Source organism: Myotis myotis, unplaced genomic scaffold, assembly GCF_014108235.1.
Source record: "Myotis myotis isolate mMyoMyo1 unplaced genomic scaffold, mMyoMyo1.p scaffold_m19_p_17, whole genome shotgun sequence".
In the NCBI taxonomy this organism is placed as follows: domain Eukaryota; kingdom Metazoa; phylum Chordata; class Mammalia; order Chiroptera; family Vespertilionidae; genus Myotis; species Myotis myotis.
In genome coordinates, this window is record NW_023416321.1 from 15,975,450 (window position 1) to 15,996,706 (window position 21,257).

Sequence of the window (21,257 nt, forward strand, 5' to 3'; positions counted from 1 at the left end):
ATGTTTCTTTCTCACACTGATGTTTCTGTCTCTCTTTCTCTCTCCCTTCCTCTCTCTAAAATTAACAAAAACATATTCTCAGGTTAGGATTAAAAAAAAAAAAGCAAGGCCAGCAAGACTTGAGTATAACATCTCAACCCTCTTTTAAAGGGCTCACCTAATGAGGTCAGGCCCACCCAAGATAAGTTCCCTTTTTATTAATCTAAAGTCAACTGATTAGAGACCTTAATTACACTTGCAGAAATCCTTCATCTTTGCCATAATGTAACATAATCAGGAGTCATATCCATATTCATAGATTCTACCCACATTCAAGCAGAGAAGATAATACAGAAAAGGCATAATTGGGGAGGAATCTTGGGGCCACCTTAGAATGCTGCCTACCACACCCTGTCCTGGAGATACTGAGGGGACCCGTCTCATATGGTTGCTCTGAAGACTAATGAGATAGTGACTGTAACAGTACGTGACCAGCCGGCAGCAGCTGCTATAATTATTTTAGCATTTTTGAGCATCTGCTCCATGGCAGGCCCCATCGTAGGAGCTGGGGATTCGGAATATAATAACGCCAACATTGCTCTGAAGGAAATTGTGGCATTTCCCTAACACTCATGTTCCCTCGCCCCCACCCCATGCGGCATAAAGCTTTACTCCATCTAAATGATTGTTGGATACAAAGGCTCAGAGTTTTCTCGGCCTGTGAAAGCCACGGTCAGAAAGAAAAAGTGCTGACTTCAATCAAATACTGTCATCCACAGGATTATCATTTCCACCCTCAAGAGCCGCCGGCTTTGACTGCTGATTGCGCAGATGGACTGGAACTCTCGCCCGGTAGTTCTTAGCCGCGGCTGCACACATTTGAGTCACCCACAGGATTTGGGCAGCACCCATCTGCCACAGCTTGCATACCTTTGGCCTGGGGCGTGTCCTTGCATTGGAATTGTTTTTAAGCCCCTCACCCCAGGAGTTGCCAACACTCCACAGGGGATGAGAGCTGCTGCTGGGGCTGAAGCGTGAATGGTCTGGAAGCTAAATTCCCCTTAAAGCAGTGGTTCTCAACCTTCCTAACGCCGCCACCCTTTAATACAGTTCCTCATGTTGTGGTGACCCCCAATTTCATTGTGACAAATTGAACATAATTAAAGCATAGTGATGAATCACAAAAACAATATGTAATTATATATGTGTTTTCCGATGGTCTTAGGCGACCCCTGTGAAAGGATTGTTCGACCCCCAAAGGGGTCGCGACCCACAGGTTGAGAACCGCTGCCTTAAAGAGAAACTGCTGAGAACGTGACATGCCAAAGAGACATGAGCGGCAATAAAGCATTTTTTTCAGTGGCTCCCAGCAAAGATATTGAAATTTACCACACATCACACCTTTTCAAGCCACTCTGCTACTAAATATACATATATTTTATTGATTTCAGAGAGGGAGAGGGAGAGAGAGAGAAACATCAAAGATGAGAGAGAATCATTGATTGGCTGCCTCTTGCACGCCCCACACTGGGGATCAAGCCTGCAACTCGGGCATATGCCCTTGACCAGAATCGAACCCAGGACCCTTCACTCCACAGGCCGACGCTCTATCCACTGAGCCAAACCGCTAGGGCCCCTGTGGCAGACAGCTCACCTACTAGCTGGGATAGCGTTGGGAAAAGCTTAAAATGCCCACCTTGCCCAGAAAGCTGCTGGTGCCGGCTTGCTGTCTGCTTGCTCATGCAATGCGTACTCCGTCACCTACATGTATGAAGCACCCACTGTGTGCCAAGCTTCATGCCGGATGCGGGGATTCAAAGATCTGTAGGACCCAAACTCTGCCTCCCAGACCTCGGCATCCAACGCCGAAGACGCGCCCTCAGGATGGGGAGCATGGAGCTCGTTGTTAGGTTACGAACGCTCATTTTCAAACCTTCCTCAGTCTTCTCTGACCCTGTGATTTCCCTTCAGGGTTTAATCGCGTCCAGAGCGCAGCCTCTTTCCAACATCCCTTCCTGCTTCCCCCGCCAGCATCCCTCCCAAAGAAAAATTACTACCAAAGATAAGAACTGAAAAATGGCCCAAATGCTCTCATGATCTCACAATTAAAAGGAGCAACAGGAAGCAGCAGCCTCATCCTCCCCCACCCCTGTAACCTCCAGATCCTTCTCGGGTACCCAGGGGCACACCTCCTGAGCTGGGTGGACGCGGGCCCCCCCTCCTGCCGGCTGGTCCTGGAGGAGCGGTGGCCAGTGCAGCATTAAGCAGACGCGATGGACGGGAGGCTCTGGCAGAGCCCACGGAAGCTGCGTTCCTCGGGGAAGGTAGCACTGAGCCCGTGGCAGCTGCGCGAGACAGAAGGCCATGGGCGGCCCGCTGTGGTCACATGAAGACTGGACGTGGTTCGCCTCCGGGCTGAAGGGGAAGTCTGCCCCCAGAACATCACAGGCTCCTCCAAAGCCCCGAGACACAACCCAAGACAGCTCAGCTGGAAGGAAACCAAAGCTCCTGTTCAGACAAAATCTTCTCCAGCACCCCCGCCCCCTCTCCTCTGTGTCACACGCATTGACCGAGAGTCTGCCACGTTCAGGACATCATGCGAGGCTGTGCTAGCCGCCGCCACCCCCTCCCACCAGGGGAGGCTTTTACTATGTCAGCGTTCCACGACGACCTCAAAGAGTAAGTGTTTGGGCTGACCGCACAAAGTCATATATTTTTATGGATTTCGGAGAGGGAGAGAGAGAGAGAGAGAGAGAGAGAGAGACACGTTAATGATGAGAGAGAATCATTGATCGGCTGCCTCCTTCATGCCTCACTCTGGGGATGGAGCCCACCACCCTGGCATGTGCCCTGACTGGGAATCGAACCCGACCTCCTTGTTCGTAGGTTGTCGCTCAGCCACTGAGCCACGCCGGCTGGGGACACAGTTATTCTGAGTCATGTTTTTATACCTCCTCTGACCTCCTGGGGAGACCGCTCAGCCGGGCTCACGCACTCTGTTTAAATTCCGCGAGAAGAGCAGTGCTTCACTTCGGGCCTTGGGAGCTTCCCGAGAGAGCACCCAGGTTCCCACCCTGGCCCTCCGCATCAGCTCCTGAACGGCGGGGGAAGGAAATGAGCACCACCCAAGGTCGTGGCTGGGAGAGGAAGACGTCAAAGGAAACAGAGATGCAGGCTTGCCGTTACCTAGCTCTTCACTGCATGCGTGTGGGAGAGAACTGTCTGGCAGCGACGGGAAGTTAGATGGCACTGAGCTGAGGCGGAGCTGCATCGCACCCCTGGACGCTGGCCAGAATGGAAATGAATGACGAAGGGACAGCAGAGACTTCACTTTTGGGTTCCCTTCTTCCTTTATTTCCTTCAGTCCTCCCTCCCTCTCTTCCTCTCTCTCCCACGGGCCAAACGCGTCCTGCGACCTGTTCTTGGATGGCTTGCAAAGGAGGAACGGACTTACCATTTTTAAATGATTGAAAAGGAAACCAAAACTATATGACACTTTTTAGTGCCCATAAATAAAGCTTTATTGAAACACAGCCGCACCTACCCATTTACATGTTCTCGATGGCTACTTTTGTGCCGCCACAGCCGTGTTGCATAGCTGCCATTTGTATAGTTGCAACAGAGTCCGCATGGCCCACAAAGCCTAAAATATTTACTATCTGGCCCTCGACAGAGAGAGTTTGCTGACCTCTGCACAAAGTGAAAGAATAATTCTGCACAAATGCAGAAAAATGAGAGGGTCGCACGCTTCCTTCTTCAGTTGACCTAGTTAAATGGCCATGTGGCGCCCTTAGTTATCTTCTCTTCAGTTAACCCCTCGGAGTCAGAATCAACTCCACTCCCGTGGCCTTGGCAAGGCCACTTGCCCATCCTTCCCCTGCGGAGAGCGAGGCCCCGCCTGCCCACCACGTCCTCAGCTTCCAGAGAGAGCAGATCAGAACGTCCTTGGCCTCCATCTGTGTCCCAGTAAGAGCTTTCCTGGCCCTGAGTTGAGGGGCTGCTCCCTTCTGCACAAGCCTCTGGCTTGTTATGCTTTGGGGTCCACCCCAGAGACGTCAACCCCGGTCCAGGCGGGGAAGACGTGAGCACTGGGCGTGGGAGTCTGCAATGTGGCGTTTCTCTCCTCGTCTCCAGGAACAGACTTGAAGCTGCCAACCCCCCTGGGACCTGTGTATCCACCGTTCATCTTGAGTCCGAGCTCCAAAGCTGTGGGACGAAGCTGGCAACTGTCTCCTCCCTCGGCAAAGAACTTCCAAATACACGACGTAAGTCTCCCAAGGGCCCCTCTCCTCCCTATGGCCCTGCAGGCTGAGAGGTGAGACTGTGCCCCACACAGGGGCGAGCTGAGCAAACGAGGTGCCGATGGTTTCTCTTGACCGTTGACCTCGTCCCACCCCCATCACCTCCTGCCTCCACGTGAGGCCGGTGCAGAGAGAGAGATGAAGCCCTGAGCACAGGTCATACTGCGTTGTGGATCTCATCAGGGTTCCCCGAAAGAAGAAAAGTCCTCAACATCGGACAGTTTTCTGAGGCCCCGAATGGTCTCTTCCCCCACAGGTACCTCTGTTCTCCCTCAATTGCTGCTACATTTCCACTGAGTGAGGGGCGAGTCTTCACCCCCTGCCTTGCCTCCGGTTCACAGGCTCATTTTGTTTTGTGTGAAAGCTCGGTGGCAATCTAATCCTCTCTCCCTCCTGTCGTGCCATCCAGAAATGGCCTTCAATTGCTCCTCACGTGACAAACCTCTGCTGAGCACTTAGCACGAGACATGTCATCCATCCAAGTGGTAAAACGCAGGCTCTGTTTCTGAGGACCCCGGGTGCAGTTGGGACATAACTGGGTAGAGAGACCTCGCAGGAAGTCAGGTGGGGGACACAGACTCTCGGGGGAGATGGTGCGGAAGCCCAGAGGAGGAGCTAGCTCTGACTGGGGCCAGACACTTCCTTGGAAGCCAACATCAGAATTCTGAAAGGGGCGTAGGGGAGGCAGGAGAGGAACAGAGGGGGGCTGATCTGGCAGGAAAGGAGGTGCATGCAGGTTTTGGCTCCTCTGGAAAATGTCCTGGTGGTCATGATGGTGATGATGGCCTTCCTAACAGAGGCGCCATGACAGGTCGGGGAAGGAGCAGACAGAAGGGCCCAGAGGTGGAGGACTCTCTCATCTTTTACGGGATACAGCTCTGCTCTCAGTCGGCTCCAACCCTATCCAGAGTGATGGGGCTGGTCTGGCCCGTTAAGGCCCACTGGCACCTGTCTGTCCGTCCTCAAGGTGGACTCTGGGGCCACCTTCCTTGGAACAGAGTCACCCCCTGAAGCCACGCATGTGAATTTAAACTGGAGGCAAGAGAAGGTGACAGAGGCCGCGGGAAGTCCTCTCACCTGCTGGGTCTCACTGTTTCCGTTTGGGATGTGGGATGTTGACCTCTAATGTCCCTAGGGGCCTCCGATGTCAGCTCCTGTCCCCACTGCCTCCAGAGCTGCCCTCGCAGTGCCCGCCTGGGCAGTACTGGGAGAAAGAAACCAACACATTCGTTTCCTGCTGTGTGGGAGGCAGGAAATGGTCCAACCCCCTAATTGGGATGAGGTTCCTGCGGTGTGTCCAGCCGCCCACTCCTCAGCACACCCCCGCTCCCCAGGTGTCTCAGCGAGAAAGGCGGGTGCACCCGGCCATCGAAGCCAGGCTGCATCTACCACCACCACCTTGCCAACCATTACCCTGCCTCTGTGGGGCGTAAAAGAATCAATACATAGCCCTGGAAGGTCTGTTTAGTGGTTAGAGCATTGGCCCGAGGACCGAAGGTTTGAGGGTCCGGGTCCTAGTTAAGGGCATGTATCTTGTTTGTTAGTTCGTCCCCGGGGTCGGTCAGGGCATGTGCAGGAGGCAACCAGTTCATGTGTCTCACACATCGATGTTTCTCTCTCTCTCTCTCACCCTCCTCCCTCCCACTCGCTTTCTAAAGATCAATGGAGAAAATATCCTTGGGTGAGGATTGAAAAAAAAAAAAAGAATCAATACGTAGAGAGAGGCAGCATTTGCTGCGCCTCCTCTGCACCCAAGGGGGAGCCGAGCATGTCCGGGCACACTGTGTAGTGTCTCTCCAAGTGGAATGCAAATGGGGCTCCTTTGCTCCTCAGTTTCTAATAGAAGTGAGATTAGAATCCCAAGAGGGGACCCTACATCACACAATCACGCGTCGGAGCCTGCCTCTGGCCTTCAGCAGGGATGGCCGTCGGTTGATGGCATTCTTGGCAGCCAGGGTCCCACGCACCATGCCATTTCGAGGCTGGAAACGACCTCAGCCACCGAACCACCATAGAGGTGGGTGGTGAGTTGAGGTCCTACAGTGAGTGGCACAGTCAGAATAGAACTCGGTGCCCTGATCCCCAGTCTGCTGTGCAGACCCAGCAACTCATGGAGCAGACGGCCCTTTTCTCTACCTCCCAAGGCTGTAGACCATTCAGAAAGGCAAATGGCGGTCCGCCTAGTGCAGGAGAGGCGTGAAGAAGTGCCTGTTTTAAGCAGTACACCCTGACTTGTGGGAGCTGGTGGGACGCGCTCTCTGGGCTCCTCACCGCAGGTGCCCGTGGCCCGTCCCCCCCAGCAGGGCCCTTTCCGGGACCTCCTGGACATGAAGACGGAGAAGAGACTGGCCGGCTGGAAGGAGCGTCGCAGTCGCTACGGGGACATCAACATGCACAAATACTATCAGCTCGGGCAGGTCTTCACCCCTTTCCGGGCCCTCGCCACCATGGTAAGCTCGCTTTTCTTCTGGGAAGGGTTTCGAAGTCCTTTGGTGAGACCGGTGACAAATGTCAACTCTTTCCCCTTTTGTGGGATGGATGAGTCCGTTCCAGCCACGCAAATGCTGCACAACCAACCTCCCCCAAACTCAGCGGCTTGCCCTCCCAGGCATCTGTGCTTCTCACTCGCTCTTCTGCAGAGAAATAGCTCATCCGCTTCTGTTTACTGCGAGCTCCCAGGGTAGGAGGGAGCAGGGAATCGGGAACAATAACCTCATTGGCCACAAGAGGCTAACTCCAGCCACCCGAAGGTCGGTGGCCTGAGGTGGAGGGAGGTCTGAAGGCAGCTGTGATGTTCAGAAATACCCATTTCAAGGGGAGGAAAAAGTCTGAGGAAAGGAGAAGATTCTGTGATGGTGAAAGATGGTTCCGTTCCCATCCCTTTATCTCATCTGTTACCTTCTGGGCCCAAGTCAATTCAAGTGGGACCATTCCCAAAGGCATTTCCTTGGAAGTATTGTTCTAGCTGTGCATATGTTCTAGCTGTGCATATGTTCTAGCTGTGCATATGTTCTAGCTGTGCATATGTTCTACCTGTACATATGTTCTAGCTGTGCATATGTTCTAGCTGTACATGTACTCTAGCTGTACATATGTTCTAGCTGTGCATATGTTCTAGCTGTACATATGTTCTAGCTGTACATATGTTCTAGCTGTGCATATGTTCTAGCTGTACATATGTTCTAGCTGTACATATGTTCTAGCTGTGCATATGTTCTAGCTGTACATATGTTCTAGCTGTACATATGTTCTAGCTGTGCATATGTTCTAGCTGTACATGTACTCTAGCTGTACATATGTTCTAGCTGTGCATATGTTCTAGCTGTACATATGTTCAAGCTGTACATATGTTCTAGCTGTGCATATGTTCTAGCTGTACATGTACTCTAGCTGTACATATGTTCTAGCTGTGCATATGTTCTAGCTATACATGTACTCTAGCTGTACATATGTTCTAGCTGTACATATACTCTAGCTGTGCATATACTCTAGCTGTGCATCTGTTCTAGCTGTACATTCTTGGGATTCTAAAATCTGGGCGTGCAAATGAATCACTGGGGAAGCTTGGTCCCAACGTAGGGCCCCGGTTTGGAGGGTCTTGGCTGATGCCTTGGAATTTTCTTTTTTAACATAGTCTCTCGTCACCACCTTTATGGAACATGACTCAGTCAGTGCTTCCCAACCCTGTTCACGCCATCAGCACCCCGAAGTCTGAAGGGGGCCATTGTTCAGGCCGCCTGGAACCCACTCACAGCTCCAGTGCGCACAGGAACCCAGGCAGTTAATCTTCACCCCCACGCCAATCAGATCAGAAAACCTGGGGGCAGGTCCCAGGCATCAGCATGTTTTAAAGCCTCTTGATTTGATGACCAACCCGCCCAGTTTTGCCAGGACTGACTCTCACACTTCTCTCGGAATTTCCCATCTTTTGCCACTAAAAGTCCTGAGTCCCAGGAAAGCCCTCAGTTTTTGTTTTAAAACGGAGTCTCGAGTCCTTGGAATTTGTACAAACCAGACGGCGAGCCACTCTATCCAGGCATGATTTTAATGCCTAGCCAAGTTTCCAAGGACTGCTCTCTGAACATTCTAGAAATTAGCCCCAATTCCTCATGTCACAGTTGCTGCCCATCTATCCATTCACTAACCAGCATTCCTTAGGCGTGTACACAGCCCGGAGCTGAGAACTTTGGAGGACCCAGCAATGAAAATCTCAGTCCTACCCCCAAGGAGCTTCTAGCCTACTAGGGATACCGAGTCATGAGCCCAAACCATGCTGCAGACACAAGTATGATGCCACAGTAATAAGAACAGCTCCATAAGTGGATAGACCCAGAAGGAGACAAGGGGTCTCCAAATATGAGCTGCTTTCTGCTAAATCCACCCCCAAGGTCATGATGAAGAGCAAAGCCTGCACATAGGGACACCCTCTTGACTCACAGTGCCACCTGGGAAGAGCAGATTGGCCATGTATTGGGAGCAATCGTCCCCATGTATAGAGTTCTTACTATGTGCCAGGTATAGTGCTAAAGACTTCCCAGGCCTTGATTCTTGGGACCTCTACCCCATTAACATCATTTTATCAATGAGGAAGCAAAAGATGAGGCGTGTTAAGTAACTTGCCAGCCAGTGGCGGAGCCAGGATGAGCCTGCTGTGCTGGAACAGGTGCTCCCGACCTCCATGCGTTATCTCATTGCCGTTATTCTCTGCCTCGTAGGAGATGCGAAGGCTGGTATTTCCCCAACACCTGCCCATGAGTCTGCACATGCACAAAATGGGCATTTCGTGCACCGACGAAAGGACTCTCCGAGACTTACCTTTGTCTTCCACAGAGCTGGGCTTGGGAATGGATGACAACACCCATGAGAAAGAGAAACCAGCGAGCCATGTTAGAACACCTTTTTTCCCCCCAATAGTTAAAGCGGCAAGATTTAAAAACGTGAAAAAATAAAAATTACATAACTCCTTTCCGGCCCTTTGCTGCAAGGTTTTGCATTAAAACGCTTCAATCCCAGGGATTTGGGCATGCTAAAACATTCACACACCTGACAAGTGGGTAAGTTGAAGAGTTCCACCAGCATGCCTCTGTGTGGACATTTGGAGGAGGGTAGAACAATTAGGAGCTGTAATACTCACCTAGAATGGAGTCTTCAGTAAGTACATTTTTCTCAAAAGTCTAAAGGTAGGGGGAGGGGATGGTTACAGTTCAATAAGTCAAGGACCCCACTTTTTCCATCTTTCTGGTCTACCATCCCCAGAGTGTTGGATGATAACCTCAGGATTTGTTCCTCAAGGCCACAAAATGGTTGCCACTGTGCCAAACACCACATCCTCACATGTGAGTGTACACACACACACACACACACACACACACACACAGATGGAGAACCTCTTCCAAGAACCACTCAACAGATTTCTTGGCAGTGCTCCTTGGCCAGGATGGTAAGGCTTGCCCAGGCCATAACGCCAAAGGAAGCCGGGAAGGTAAATATTGGGTATTTACAGGGAGGCAAGTTCTAGCACCAGGAAAGGAAAGTAGGACAATGGCTGGTGGGAAAGTAATTCAGATCTGCCACAGTGGGACACTGGGTGGATGGTCGTGTGGTTTGCTAGACTAAGATTCTTCTTCCGGGCTGGGCTGGAGGCGTATATACCATCATCTCTATGCAAACCTCAACTCCAAGTTGCAAGACACAGACCTGGCAACAAACTACTGGAACTGGGCTCATGGAGAGCTTGCAAACAGCCTGCACTTTTATCATTTGTTTGACATCAGGTATTTTCAAACGAGGCTTGTTCTGTCTAGAAGCACACCTGGGTCTCAGACCTTCCATATCCTTAAGAAGCAAAACCAAACAGAACCCCCCCCCCACCCCCCGGTTTATTGTGCCTTGTTCCTGTTTCTTGCCGACTAGAACTAAATGTTGCCATACGCTCTGAAAATGCCCAGTGTTGGCATGTTGTTGTTTTTTAATTTAGTTTTATTTGGTCAGGGCACAGAGTCTTCAGCTAAGGAACCCTGTAATCTGTCCCTCATGAAGAACTGTATAATTGAGCAATTGCCGTAATCGCTGAGGGCTGCTGTGTGGACAGTAAGCTTTGGGGTATTTCCCAATATTTTTTCTGGAAATGCCAGGAAAGGGAAGGCTCGCGTGGAGTCTTGGGCCCCGGTGTCCTTCCTCCAGGAGTAATGAAGGTGAGGACAGGGGCCTCGGTAAGCCGAGTGGATCCTGCCCCCAGCTTGGCAGCATTTCCCAGGCTGATCTGGTGTTTTCAAATATATTTTTATTGATTTCAGAGAGGAAGGGAGAGGGAGAGAGAGATAGAAACACCAATGATGAGAGAAGCATTGATAGGTTGCCTCCTGTACGCCCCACACTGGGGATCGAGCCTGAAACCCGGGCCTGTGCCCTGACCGGAATCAAACCATGACCTCCTGGTTCATAGGTCAACGCTCAACCACCAAACCATGCCCGCTGGGCTGGAACTGGACATCTTGGGATCTATCTTCACACCCCGCTCTCTCCTTCCTTCTGTGTGTGTGTCCCACCCATTGCCCTACCTTCTAAGCTGCTTTCATATTAATTATGTCCGTCCTCTCCATCCGCCCTCCACGATTAGCTTAGCCTTCACTCGCTCTTCTCTATGTTTACAACAGCCTCAGAACCATCCTCCTGGTCAGAACGATTTTTCCGAAGCACAAACACGATTGTCTCTCCACACCTTGAATGGCTCCCCGTTGTCCCTGTAAGAGCCCAAGTCCTTAGCCGTCGCACAGGGCCCTGCTTCACCTGTAGCAGCCTCATCCCCTGTTCCTCCCATGCACCCTCTTCCAACTCCCCCGCCTCACATCCATGCTCTTCCCCTCTTCACCACCGGCTGTCCCGGATTCTTACACTCTTACCTCTGCATCCAGTATTCCCCCTGCTGTGGCCGTCCTTCCTCTCCTCACTTCCTGGGGGACTCCTACGTACCCCCAGGAGTCAACTGGAAAGGCACCTTCTCTGTGAAGCCAACCCCCCACCCCCCAGGCAGGGTTAGTGCCCTCTATTTGGCTCCACTGTTATAATGTTCATCGCAATGAGTTGTGGTTGTCTGTTGTCTGTCTCGAGGGCTCTGCTTCCCTGAAGAGCAGTAATTATATGCATTATTCACCACTGTATTCCCCCATGCCCAGTCAATGCCTGGCACTTAATGGCTACGCATTAAATGTCTGGCAAAGAAGTGGATGCGGGGATAAAACTGCATGGCAGCCAGGCCTTGGAAGATGGAGTGTGGTTTTGCACTAATGTGACAGCTGTTACTAAAGATGCTAACAAGGGAGCACAAGGTGACTCAGAGGTGAGTGTGCCTGTGACCCAGGGCAAGTGGGATGCTTGAAAGCTCCAAGAACCCAAAAGGATGCCGGCAGACTCCCCTGCCCTCGGCAGGACTTCCCTTAGGCAGCGCTGTGTGTGTTGTGTAATTGAGGCAGTTCTGCCCGCCTTGTAAATCACAGTGTGAGAACGGCCATGTTGCAGCAGGGAATGAACCGGGGAGGGCTTTGCTTGGGGACCTTCCCCTGCCAGGCTGGGCAGATCATTTCCCAGGTCTCGTTCTATCGTAACAGGAATATAGTGCACACCTACTGCGTGCTTGGCTTTTTGCTCTACGCTCATGAAATTTTATTTTAAGTATTTTATGTTCTCTCTCCACTCAGGAGGTTGCAGTCTCACTGGAAAAGCTGCTATATACACATGGACTTGTTAGAAGTCACAAGGCCATATGAGATCCAGGTTAGATTGTAAGAAATTAGCTGGGAGCCCTGGCTGGGTAGCTCAGTTGGTTAGACCGTTGTCATGATACACCAAGGTTGTGGGTTTGATGCCAGGTCAGGGCACATACAAGAATCAACCAATGAATGCATAAATAAGTGGAATAAAAAATTGATCTCTCTCTCTCTCTCTCTCTCTCTCTCTCTCTCTCTCTCCAATAAATACATTAAAAAAATAGCTGGGAGTAAAAAGGCACCTAGGGAATGGAAGGGAATGGATGGATGGATGGATGGATGGATAGATGGCTATGGATAGATGGGTGGGTGAATATGGATGGGTGGATAAATAGATGAATTGGATGGATGAACAGACAGAAAACTAAATATTCTCTCAACTTGTAATTGCTTTCATCTAATCAGACACGTGAAAAAAATTATAATGCTTCAAGGTGCCAATCTTTCAACACTCCAAGTAGCACAATGATTTAGCCCAACTTAAAACACTCACTATTACTTTAAGGCGTGATACCAATGAATGAGAGGTGAGAGTTTTTGGAAGGTCGCAGGTATCGGCATTTTTTGGCCCCCAGATGATACCTTCTTCGCCTGCATAAAGTGCTAGTCCTGGCAGGAAGCTCCTCCCAGCAACTCCTTACCACTTAGGACTGAAAATAAGAGGCAAACAGGAAACCGTGTTTATTTTTTGCCACTAGTCAGCCAAACTCCCACACCTGTGCTGTGCATTTCCTGTTGGGTGGTGTTGTTAAGTCCAGTGAGAGAATGACGCTCCCCTCCCCGCTTCGTCCCAGGGAGCTATCTAACTGTCACCCTGCTGGGTATGGAGTGTGTGAAAGGTTGGGGAGGGGAGGCTCAGCGAGGGGCAGGGGCAGGAAACAGTGTCCCACCCTCCACCCAGGACTCCTCAGGAGGGTCGTGTTGAAACTCTCCCTAACTCGAAGCCATGTAGCTCTTCAGCAATGGCCATGCTGGTAGGGACGAGGCAGCATGTGATGGAAAGCCCTAATAGAACGTGACTGAGTCACCGGGTGGACCTGATGGAAAGCCCTAATAGAACGTGACTGAGTCACCGGGTGGACCGAGCTGCTGCTGGAAATTGTTCTGTAGTGAAATGACTTGGAAGAAAACAATAGAGCCCTTAAGACCATGGGATGCGCTCCTTGTTTCTGAGCCTCGCTCACAGGCTGCTCACGTCCACCTTCCGAAGTTTATGCTGCCCATGAGTCCTCCCGTGAGTTTTCTTTATTCCACTGAGACTCCTCGAGAGAAGTGGAAGCGTGAGTACCTGTTCTAATTTAGACTGTTCTCTTAACTTCCTTTAAATTACTGTTATCATGGCCAGTCTTCCATGATGATGCACCTTGGGAGGCCAAGATGTCTCTGAGGTGCAGGCCCTTAATGAGGATCTTAGTCCAAGAGATGTAATTTGACGAGTCTGGCATTCACCAGCTCAGCTGGGCCTTGTCCCCGCTTGCCCTGAGCTCCCCTCGCCCCGTCGGAAGCACTCTGCTTGGTTCTTTTCCGTTTTCTCGTGGCCAGGGCACCTGACTGTGTCTGTCTGCTTGGATCTGCCTGTCTACTCTTCACGGAACAATCACATCACCATCGGACACTAACAGGCAGACTGGAGAAATGCCTGAGGGGAAGTCCCAGCGGAAGTATGTCACAGATCAGTATGTCGTAAAGGTTGGATAAGAAGTAGAGGAGTTTGCCTGGGAGTAAAGGGAAGTCGAGGTGAGATGGTTTAGTAACATTTAAAAACACAGAAGTAGGGAAGGGTGAGTGGAGGGCATAGTCTTCTCTCATTTATCCATCTCCTATTCTTACCACTCTCCTGTCCAGAGATTAAAATACACATAAATATTTGGGCCCTTGTGTTGGCTTCGGCAGCACATATACTAAATTGGAACGATACAGAGGAGAGAGATTTGCATGGCCCCTGCGTAAGGCTGTCCAGCAAATCCTGTGACGCGTTCCACATTTTGAAGAAAAAAAGAAAATATTTGGGCCCTAGCTGGTTTGGCTCAGTGGATAGAGAGTTGGCCTGTCAGTTGCAGGTTCAAGGGCACATGCCCAGGTTGCGGGCTCGATCCCCAATAGGGGCGTGCAGGAGGCAGCCGATTAACGATTCTCTCTCATCATTGATGTTTCTATCTCTCTTTCCCTCTCCCTTCCTCTCTGAAATCAATAAAAATATATTTTAAAAATACACATAAATATTTGGTTACTCAAGGTTATGTTCACCCCCAAACAAAACCTCCTCTCGGGAGTGCCTTGCTGCTTGCCCTTTGGCCCCCTAGATGCTGACCTCGTATCTCCAACCAAAGGAAATGCTGAAGGGAAGACAATGACAGGCAGGCCTTGAACCGTAACTACTGTTTCCTTAGGCCGGATGGGTCTGTCCTTAATTCCACGTCCTACTAATTGGTAGGTCACTGCTGTTATGAACTTGCTGGCATTTGGGCCTGGTCTGGTCTTGATTTAAGAGTAGGAAATAAGACACAAATCCTTATGGGCAAAGATAATTGCAATGGGACATGTTTTTCCTAACCAGAGTCCCTTCCTCATGTCCACTGGGTTAAAGGAGACTGTACCTTGCCAGGCTCTGCCCCAGATGCCTCCCCAGATGGGGCATCTGGGTCCTTGCCCTCTCAGAACCTAATCTTTGAGTTTCTCTTCTTCCACCTTCCACTAGGTATTTCCTGGGGGTTAAAAGAAGTTTTCCTTTAGGATAACAAATTGAAATTGTCCAGCCCTAGCTGGTTTGGCTCCATGGATAGAGTGTTGGCCCGGGTTTGGGATTTGGGCTCGATCCCCAGTAGGAGGCATGCAGGAGGCAGCCAATCAATAACTCCCTCTCATCATTGATGTTTTTCTCTCTCTCTCACTCTCCCTTCCTCTCTGAAATAAATTAAAAAATATATATATATATATGAAATTGTCCAGATAAAGGTCTTTGTGCTTGTGCATCCAAAGTCTAACGTTCAATGTATAAATTGACGAATGAATGGGGCTGTTATTTCTACATAGTTACGTTGTGAACCGGCCTGAGGGTCGTGCACACCATGTACATTCTTTTTGACAGTAATGGTAGTTTCTGGGACAGTTTAGAGCAGGGAAAGTTCAGCTATTCTCTCCTAACCTTCCTGGCAGGTTATCAGGAAAGAAAATCTCAGACCGAACTCTTCCTCTTGCACACACATTTATTCCACAAACATTTATTGGCAAGCAGACACAAACAGTGCAGGGACTGCTTCTGTAGATTCAAACCAAGTCCCAGTTCGCTGCCTTTTAGAAGCTCTGAACACCACCTTCATTGGAAAGGCTACGTCAAGACAAACACAGTGACGTTCCAGACGCAGGATTCAGTTACTCTCAGTTGGATCCAGGCGACCACATGTTCCCAAGTTAGAAGCTGCACACAGGATTAGTCACCAGCCCAGCCTCAGGGGCCAGCTTGAAGAGCCCGGGCTACACCTCGAAAGCTTTTCATACCCTGGTCATGAAATGGAGGAGGTGTCTCCAAAATGTTTTAGCCAAACACAAAACCTGAATACCTTCCTTTCTCCAATGAGAGCTCATTTCTAACAGTCACCATGCTAGATGGAAAGCAATTATCTGCACCAATGAAAGTCATTCTAACATCCCCATGTGACCTAGCAATGGCTGCTGTTTCAGCCACCCAGCCTGCAGGAATTCATTACGGAAGCCCCAAGGAACTAACGCATCAGGGAAGAGGAGACATCAGTGGTTGGCTCCAGGGATCTGGAGTTCCGGAGACCGATCTGGACTGACATGTGGACTACAAGTTAACGAGAAATAGATGGTAACCAAAGACAAAGGATGGGGGCCACCTGGGAAAGAGTTGTAGGTGAGAAAAGAGGGTGCAGGACAGCGCGATGAAGAAGACCAGTATTCCTGGTTAGAGGTGGAAGTGGGAAATTTGATGGGGATGGATGCAGGAAACTGATGAAATCAGGGTAGGGTTGAGATGGGGAAGCTCAAGAAAATGAACAAATACTGTAAGATCAGGGTCTGGGTGCGATGTGGGAAGAACTATAGAAATAGCCGCGAAGTCAGGATGCGGAGGTGAGCAGTGGCAAGTACAATGGAAGGACACACAGACGTGGAGGACAGGGCTGACAATCAAATGTCATGGTGTCATTCTATTAAGAGTTATGGAATCCTACCAAGCTTATAGTCACAGTACATGCTCGTGAAGAGCCAATCAGAGCAGGCCAGGGCATCCATAATAGTCCTTTTCCCCCTAATGCAGACCTTAAACTTAAGGGGGTAGATAGTTCTGGAATTATAACTATTTATGGACTTGCCTGGAGAGTCCCCTAACTCTGATATACCCTCACTTCCTTTCAAAATGAAAGTCCTTTGAACTGATGAAATTTAATTCACTGGAGTCATCTGTGTTAACAAGCCTACACAGATTCGGGAGTTTCGCTTTATTCTATTGCAGCCTATAAAATGCTAATAAACACAGATCTTACGGTCTCCTGGTGGCTTTAGAAAGAGACAGAAACATTCCCCCCGCAGACAATCCTCACTGGATTTTGATGATGACCCTAAAGCTTTCCCACTGGTGCCCAAAAGTAATCACGCTCCATTGGGGCAAAGAAGTCTTTGTTTTCTAATTATAGAACAGATGTTTACAGAGGCAATTATCCCTATGCCACCCAGAAAAATTAATCTAAAAGCTCGGTCTTGGATTTAGGAAACAGCTGTGTTCTGCCAGCAACAAACCCTTATTAGGAAAAAAAAAAGAGTCATCATGTATACAGACCAAATGTACTTCAGAGCAGCTTTTCCTGCTTTCCCAGAATTCTGAGATTCCGGGAATCAGAGCAAGTCCCTGTCACTGCTGGTTCCATGGGAGCAGGTGTGAGGGCTGGGGGCCACACACTTTCTGTTGGCAGAAGAGGAAATGACGAGTGCGCCGCTGCTGGGTCTCAGGGCCTGGGTCCACCTGCCTGGAGAGGGAGTGGTGACTCCCTACAGGATGGATGATCGGTCATCCACTTAACACTGAGCTTCAACGAACCTACGGTCTCAGGGACAGCATCACCGCCCTGCTCAAAAAGCGTCCAGTGGTTCCCCGACTGCCTCCTACACTAAGCATCGGTGCTTCGCCTGGGAACTGGAGACCTGCCGGGAGCCGGTCCATGCTTGCTGTTTCAAGGGACCTGGCATATATAGCATACTGTTCTTAATATGTTTGCTCACCTTCTTGGCACTATGTGTTTTAACCAAGGTCTCTGAGAAAGGTTGTTTCCCCAGGTAGGGATTTTCCCCTGAAGTTAGGGAGGGAATAAAACCTCTTAACTAGTGCCAGGTGGGTAATTAATCACTTTAACTACAAACAATCATGCTTAAGCTACATAATCTTTACTCCCTGGAATGGAGATAGGAAACGCCCTAACCTTTGTAATAGAGATTGATAGGATTGAATCAACTGGTATAAATACAGATGTAATAAGACAGCAAGAGACAGAACTTAGAATACAGAGCTTAGAACACAGAACTAAGGAGAGACAGAACCTAGGCACAGAACCTACACAGAACTAGAGACAGAAGAACTTCACTGGAGAGAACATGGCAAAAGATCCTGGACTGAACCTGACTACAGAAATGGGCAAGAGAACCTGACTAGAACCTGGTAACTGAACCTGGCTGGAGAACCTGGACAGAACCTGGCTGGAGAACCTAGTGAGGGAACTTGGCTACAGAACCTGGCTGGAGAACCTAGCGAGGGAACATGGCTACAGAACCTGGCTGGAGATCCGAAGCAGAGCTTCGCTGGAGATCCAGACCAGAACTTGGCTGGAGATCCTGGCTAGAGATCCTGGCTAGGCTGCTGATCAACTGAACGCTGTCTCTGTGTCATTCCTTCTTCGCCGACTCCATCCACACCTTTGGGGACCCCTGGACCCGCTGGGGTTGGACCCCGGCAGAGACCCTCCATGGATGCTCCCCAAATCCCTTCCCAGCCTCAGCTCCCCGTCCTCTGTGCGCCCTCCACACAAGACCACGCACTGTCTCACCAGCCCAGCTTCCCTGCCTCTAGTCCGCCCCCCTCAGGTGGCCTTCCCAGCCACACGTGGTCCCATGTTGACGCAAGGAAAGAGTTTCTTCAATTCCTACATCGTAGGACTGTTTCCCTGTAGCAACATGTAGAAAGTTGGGCAGATATGTTCTCCAAACACAGAAAGCTACGGGCGACTTTGTTCTTCCAGATGTGTAGGCACCAGTTTTTCATTGCGCCCATCCTTGTGCGCAGTTACAGACACTTTTGTGTGAACCTCAGCTTGGGCACCCACTGCAAAGCGCTATGTGCTGTGTTGCTTTTTCCTCCACGTGAGCTCCAGTGCTTGGCAGAGAGCAGTCTCCTAACCCCCAATCACTGGGTATCACAACCTTCAGAGCTTTTCTCCACATTTAACTTCATTCCAAAGTGATTGATCTTTAAGGCACATTTGTCTTTGTGTTGGGCTTAGCACCAGCAACTTTAAAAAAATGTAGATAATATTGTCACGTAACATATGAATATTTAAAATTACTAATAAGTCTAAAAGTTAAAATAATAGCGTAATAATGGCCACGGTCATTCACAGAATGTTAATACCCACAACAGACAGATTGGTTTTTTGGAATAATAACAATACGACATGGAATAGTGAGTATTTTGTTTTACCAATAAGAGAGGCATCAATATTTACTAATAATTTTTAAAAAATATCTTTTTATTGATTTCGGAGAGGGAGAGAGAGAGAGAAACTTCAATGATGAGAGACAACCATCGATTGGCTACCTCCTGCTTGTCCCCTACTGGGGAGCGAGCCTGCAACCTGGGCATGTGCCCTGACCTGAAATCGAACTGTGACCTCCTGGTTCATAGGTCGACACTCAACCACTGAGCCACGCCAGCCGGGCTACTAATAATATTTAAATGCAGTTTACTAGCCGCTTGGCCCATCAGCTTACAAATTAATTAAACAGGAACTGTGTTTTTAATTTGGGGAATAAGAATCAGTCCAAAGATGGGGCGGTTAATGAGCCTTTATTAATATCTCTGTATGTCCCATTTTCAAATTTTGGATGGGACTCGGTGCTTTCGGGGAAATCCATGCGGTTGGTGATAAAGAGCAGCAGGCAGGTAGGGAGGGGGTAATGAGTCAGAGTCACCTGGAGGAGCGGGACAGGGGCAGATCCACTTAGGAAGGTCAGTGCAGGGACTGGGCTTCCACCGTGGCGGGGCCTGGCTAGGAGCGGCCAGGAGGGCAGGCTGGCACGCTGGGCAAGGGCTGAGGCCGCTGCCCACAGGCAGGGTTTCTTTTCATGGCTCAGGTCCGTTCCGAAGCCCTTCCTGCTGATGAGTCAGGCTTTATTTTTTGGGTTATTTAGGAGAATCTCCCTGTCTTTCAATCAACTGAGTATGAGCTTTTATCACGTTTATGAAATACTTTCCCAGCAACAGCCCAGGTTAGTGTTTGATTCCAGAAGTAGAGACAGAAGCCCAGCTAACTGGACACATCAAAGGGCTCTGGGTGGGATGGTCCAAACAATGTAAACAAAAACTTGTGAGAGAAAAAGAGGGCAGGGTTGGGGGGGGGGTGTGGCCAAGCAGAAGGAAAAACAAGTATATAGTCTTGCTTGAGTTACTACAGGGGGGCCAATGGGCCTGGACTGTTACAAGCCAGGAGGGGGAAAAGGCAAAATTCACGGGGGGTATCCAACTGTGTGGGCCGTTCAGGTCATAGGAAAATGCGTGGGTTGTATTCTAACTCAAATAGGTAATATTAAAAGTTTTAAGCGGCAGAGCAACATAAAGCTACATCCTTTTAAAGAGATACCCATTCGCTGTGCAAGGAGACCAGTAGGAGGAGAGCCAGGTGAGAGTGGATTGTGGTACACCACGGATGCTGGGGCTGGAGATGGAGGAAGGTGGGTAGCTTTGGGAAACATTCTGGAGGTGCACCAAGACAGGCACTGATGTCTAATTATCGGCATACCTCGGAGATGTTGCGGGTTCGGTTGCAGACCGCCGCAATAAAGCGAATATCGCCATAAAGCGAGTCACACAAATTTTTGGTTTTCAGGGCATAGGGAAGTTATGTTTCCTCTCTACTGTGGTTTATTAAGTGTGCAATTGCGTTCCATCTTAAAAAAAAAAAAAGCAATGTACATACCTTAATTTAAAAATATTTTATTCCTAAAATATACTAACCATCATCAGAGCCTGCAGGGAGTTGTGTTTTGGGGCAACAACAGACTTGCTCAACGCAGGGTTGCCACAAACCTTCAACTTGTAAAAAAAAAAATAAATAAATAAAAGCAATATTTGCAAAGAGCAACAATGCAAAGTGTGGTAAAACAAGGCATGCCTGTATCAGTCTTCATTCTCCCCTTTCAGTTACCAACAGTCTTAGTTTTGTTGGAGGCAGGCATATGCCCAATTGCAACGTTCATTGTCCCCAACTCTCCTGTCACTGGAGCTGAGCACGGATGGGGAAGGGACTCTGAGGGCTCTTTTGAAGGACAGACTCCACTGGCTTGACTGTCTACCTGTTGCCCTTCCACCCTCTTCCTGCCTAAGCCTGGGATGCAGTTTTAAATACAACAGCCATCTCTCAGCCAGGACGTCAACAGCCACACCCTTATGAGAGTGCACCTGGGTGTCTGTCTGTACCGAGACAGGGCGCCTTTATGCATATACATTGGCATTGAGAAGTCGAATCCTTTATAAATGAACTAATTTGTCCAGTCTGGACTTGAGTTATAAGAAGTGAAAGTTCTAGAAATCTCTTGACAAACAGAACACCCATTTGTCCTCCCAAGTAGGCTTGAGGTAGAGATGGCAGGTTCAGATAGTCCGATGCCATCCATCATGCTCATCATTCCTTTACGCACTTGCATCTCTAAGGAACCAGACCAGCGTAAACAAACTCCTGGCATCCTCTCTAACTTTGCTCTCTGCCATCTATCTCTCAATAATTTCCAGATGAGATGGTGAAAAGAAGCCACGGTTCATTCTGGGTCAGCTTCCATGGCAACTGACTGACGTTCGCATTGAAGTCTTTCTTCTGGAAATGTCTTTAGAAGAGAGAGAAGTGGGGGAGGGGGGCGCGTAATGAGCAACCCCCATTTATTCTGAAGGAACGCAAGACGGAGTTGTTTACAATCTGGTGCTCTTTCCTTT

At 49.5% G+C, this 21,257-nt stretch overlaps 1 protein-coding gene and 1 non-coding gene across 7 annotated transcripts in view; both read left to right on the forward strand.

Annotated features, from left to right (window-relative positions):
- Positions 1-9,246, forward strand: part of LOC118671537 — a 49,312-nt gene extending 40,066 nt beyond the window's left edge. For 5 of the 6 annotated variants that reach the window (XM_036339815.1, XM_036339818.1, XM_036339814.1 and 2 more), the window contains 3 exons: positions 4,114-4,244; positions 6,584-6,730; positions 8,996-9,246. In XM_036339815.1, coding sequence (XP_036195708.1) covers positions 4,114-4,244; positions 6,584-6,730; positions 8,996-9,229 — 512 coding nt within the window. In that variant the 3' untranslated portion in view covers positions 9,230-9,246. Of the gene's footprint in view, positions 1-1,950; positions 2,659-2,865; positions 6,731-7,914 lie in introns of all 6 variants that reach the window. The other variant, XR_004972773.1, reaches the window with a different exon arrangement.
- A 4,677-nt stretch (positions 9,247-13,923) lies between these two features.
- Positions 13,924-14,034, forward strand: LOC118672529. Its single transcript, XR_004973095.1, has one exon. It is a non-coding gene; the product is annotated as a U6 spliceosomal RNA (small nuclear RNA).
- Positions 14,035-21,257: the final 7,223 nt, after the last annotated feature.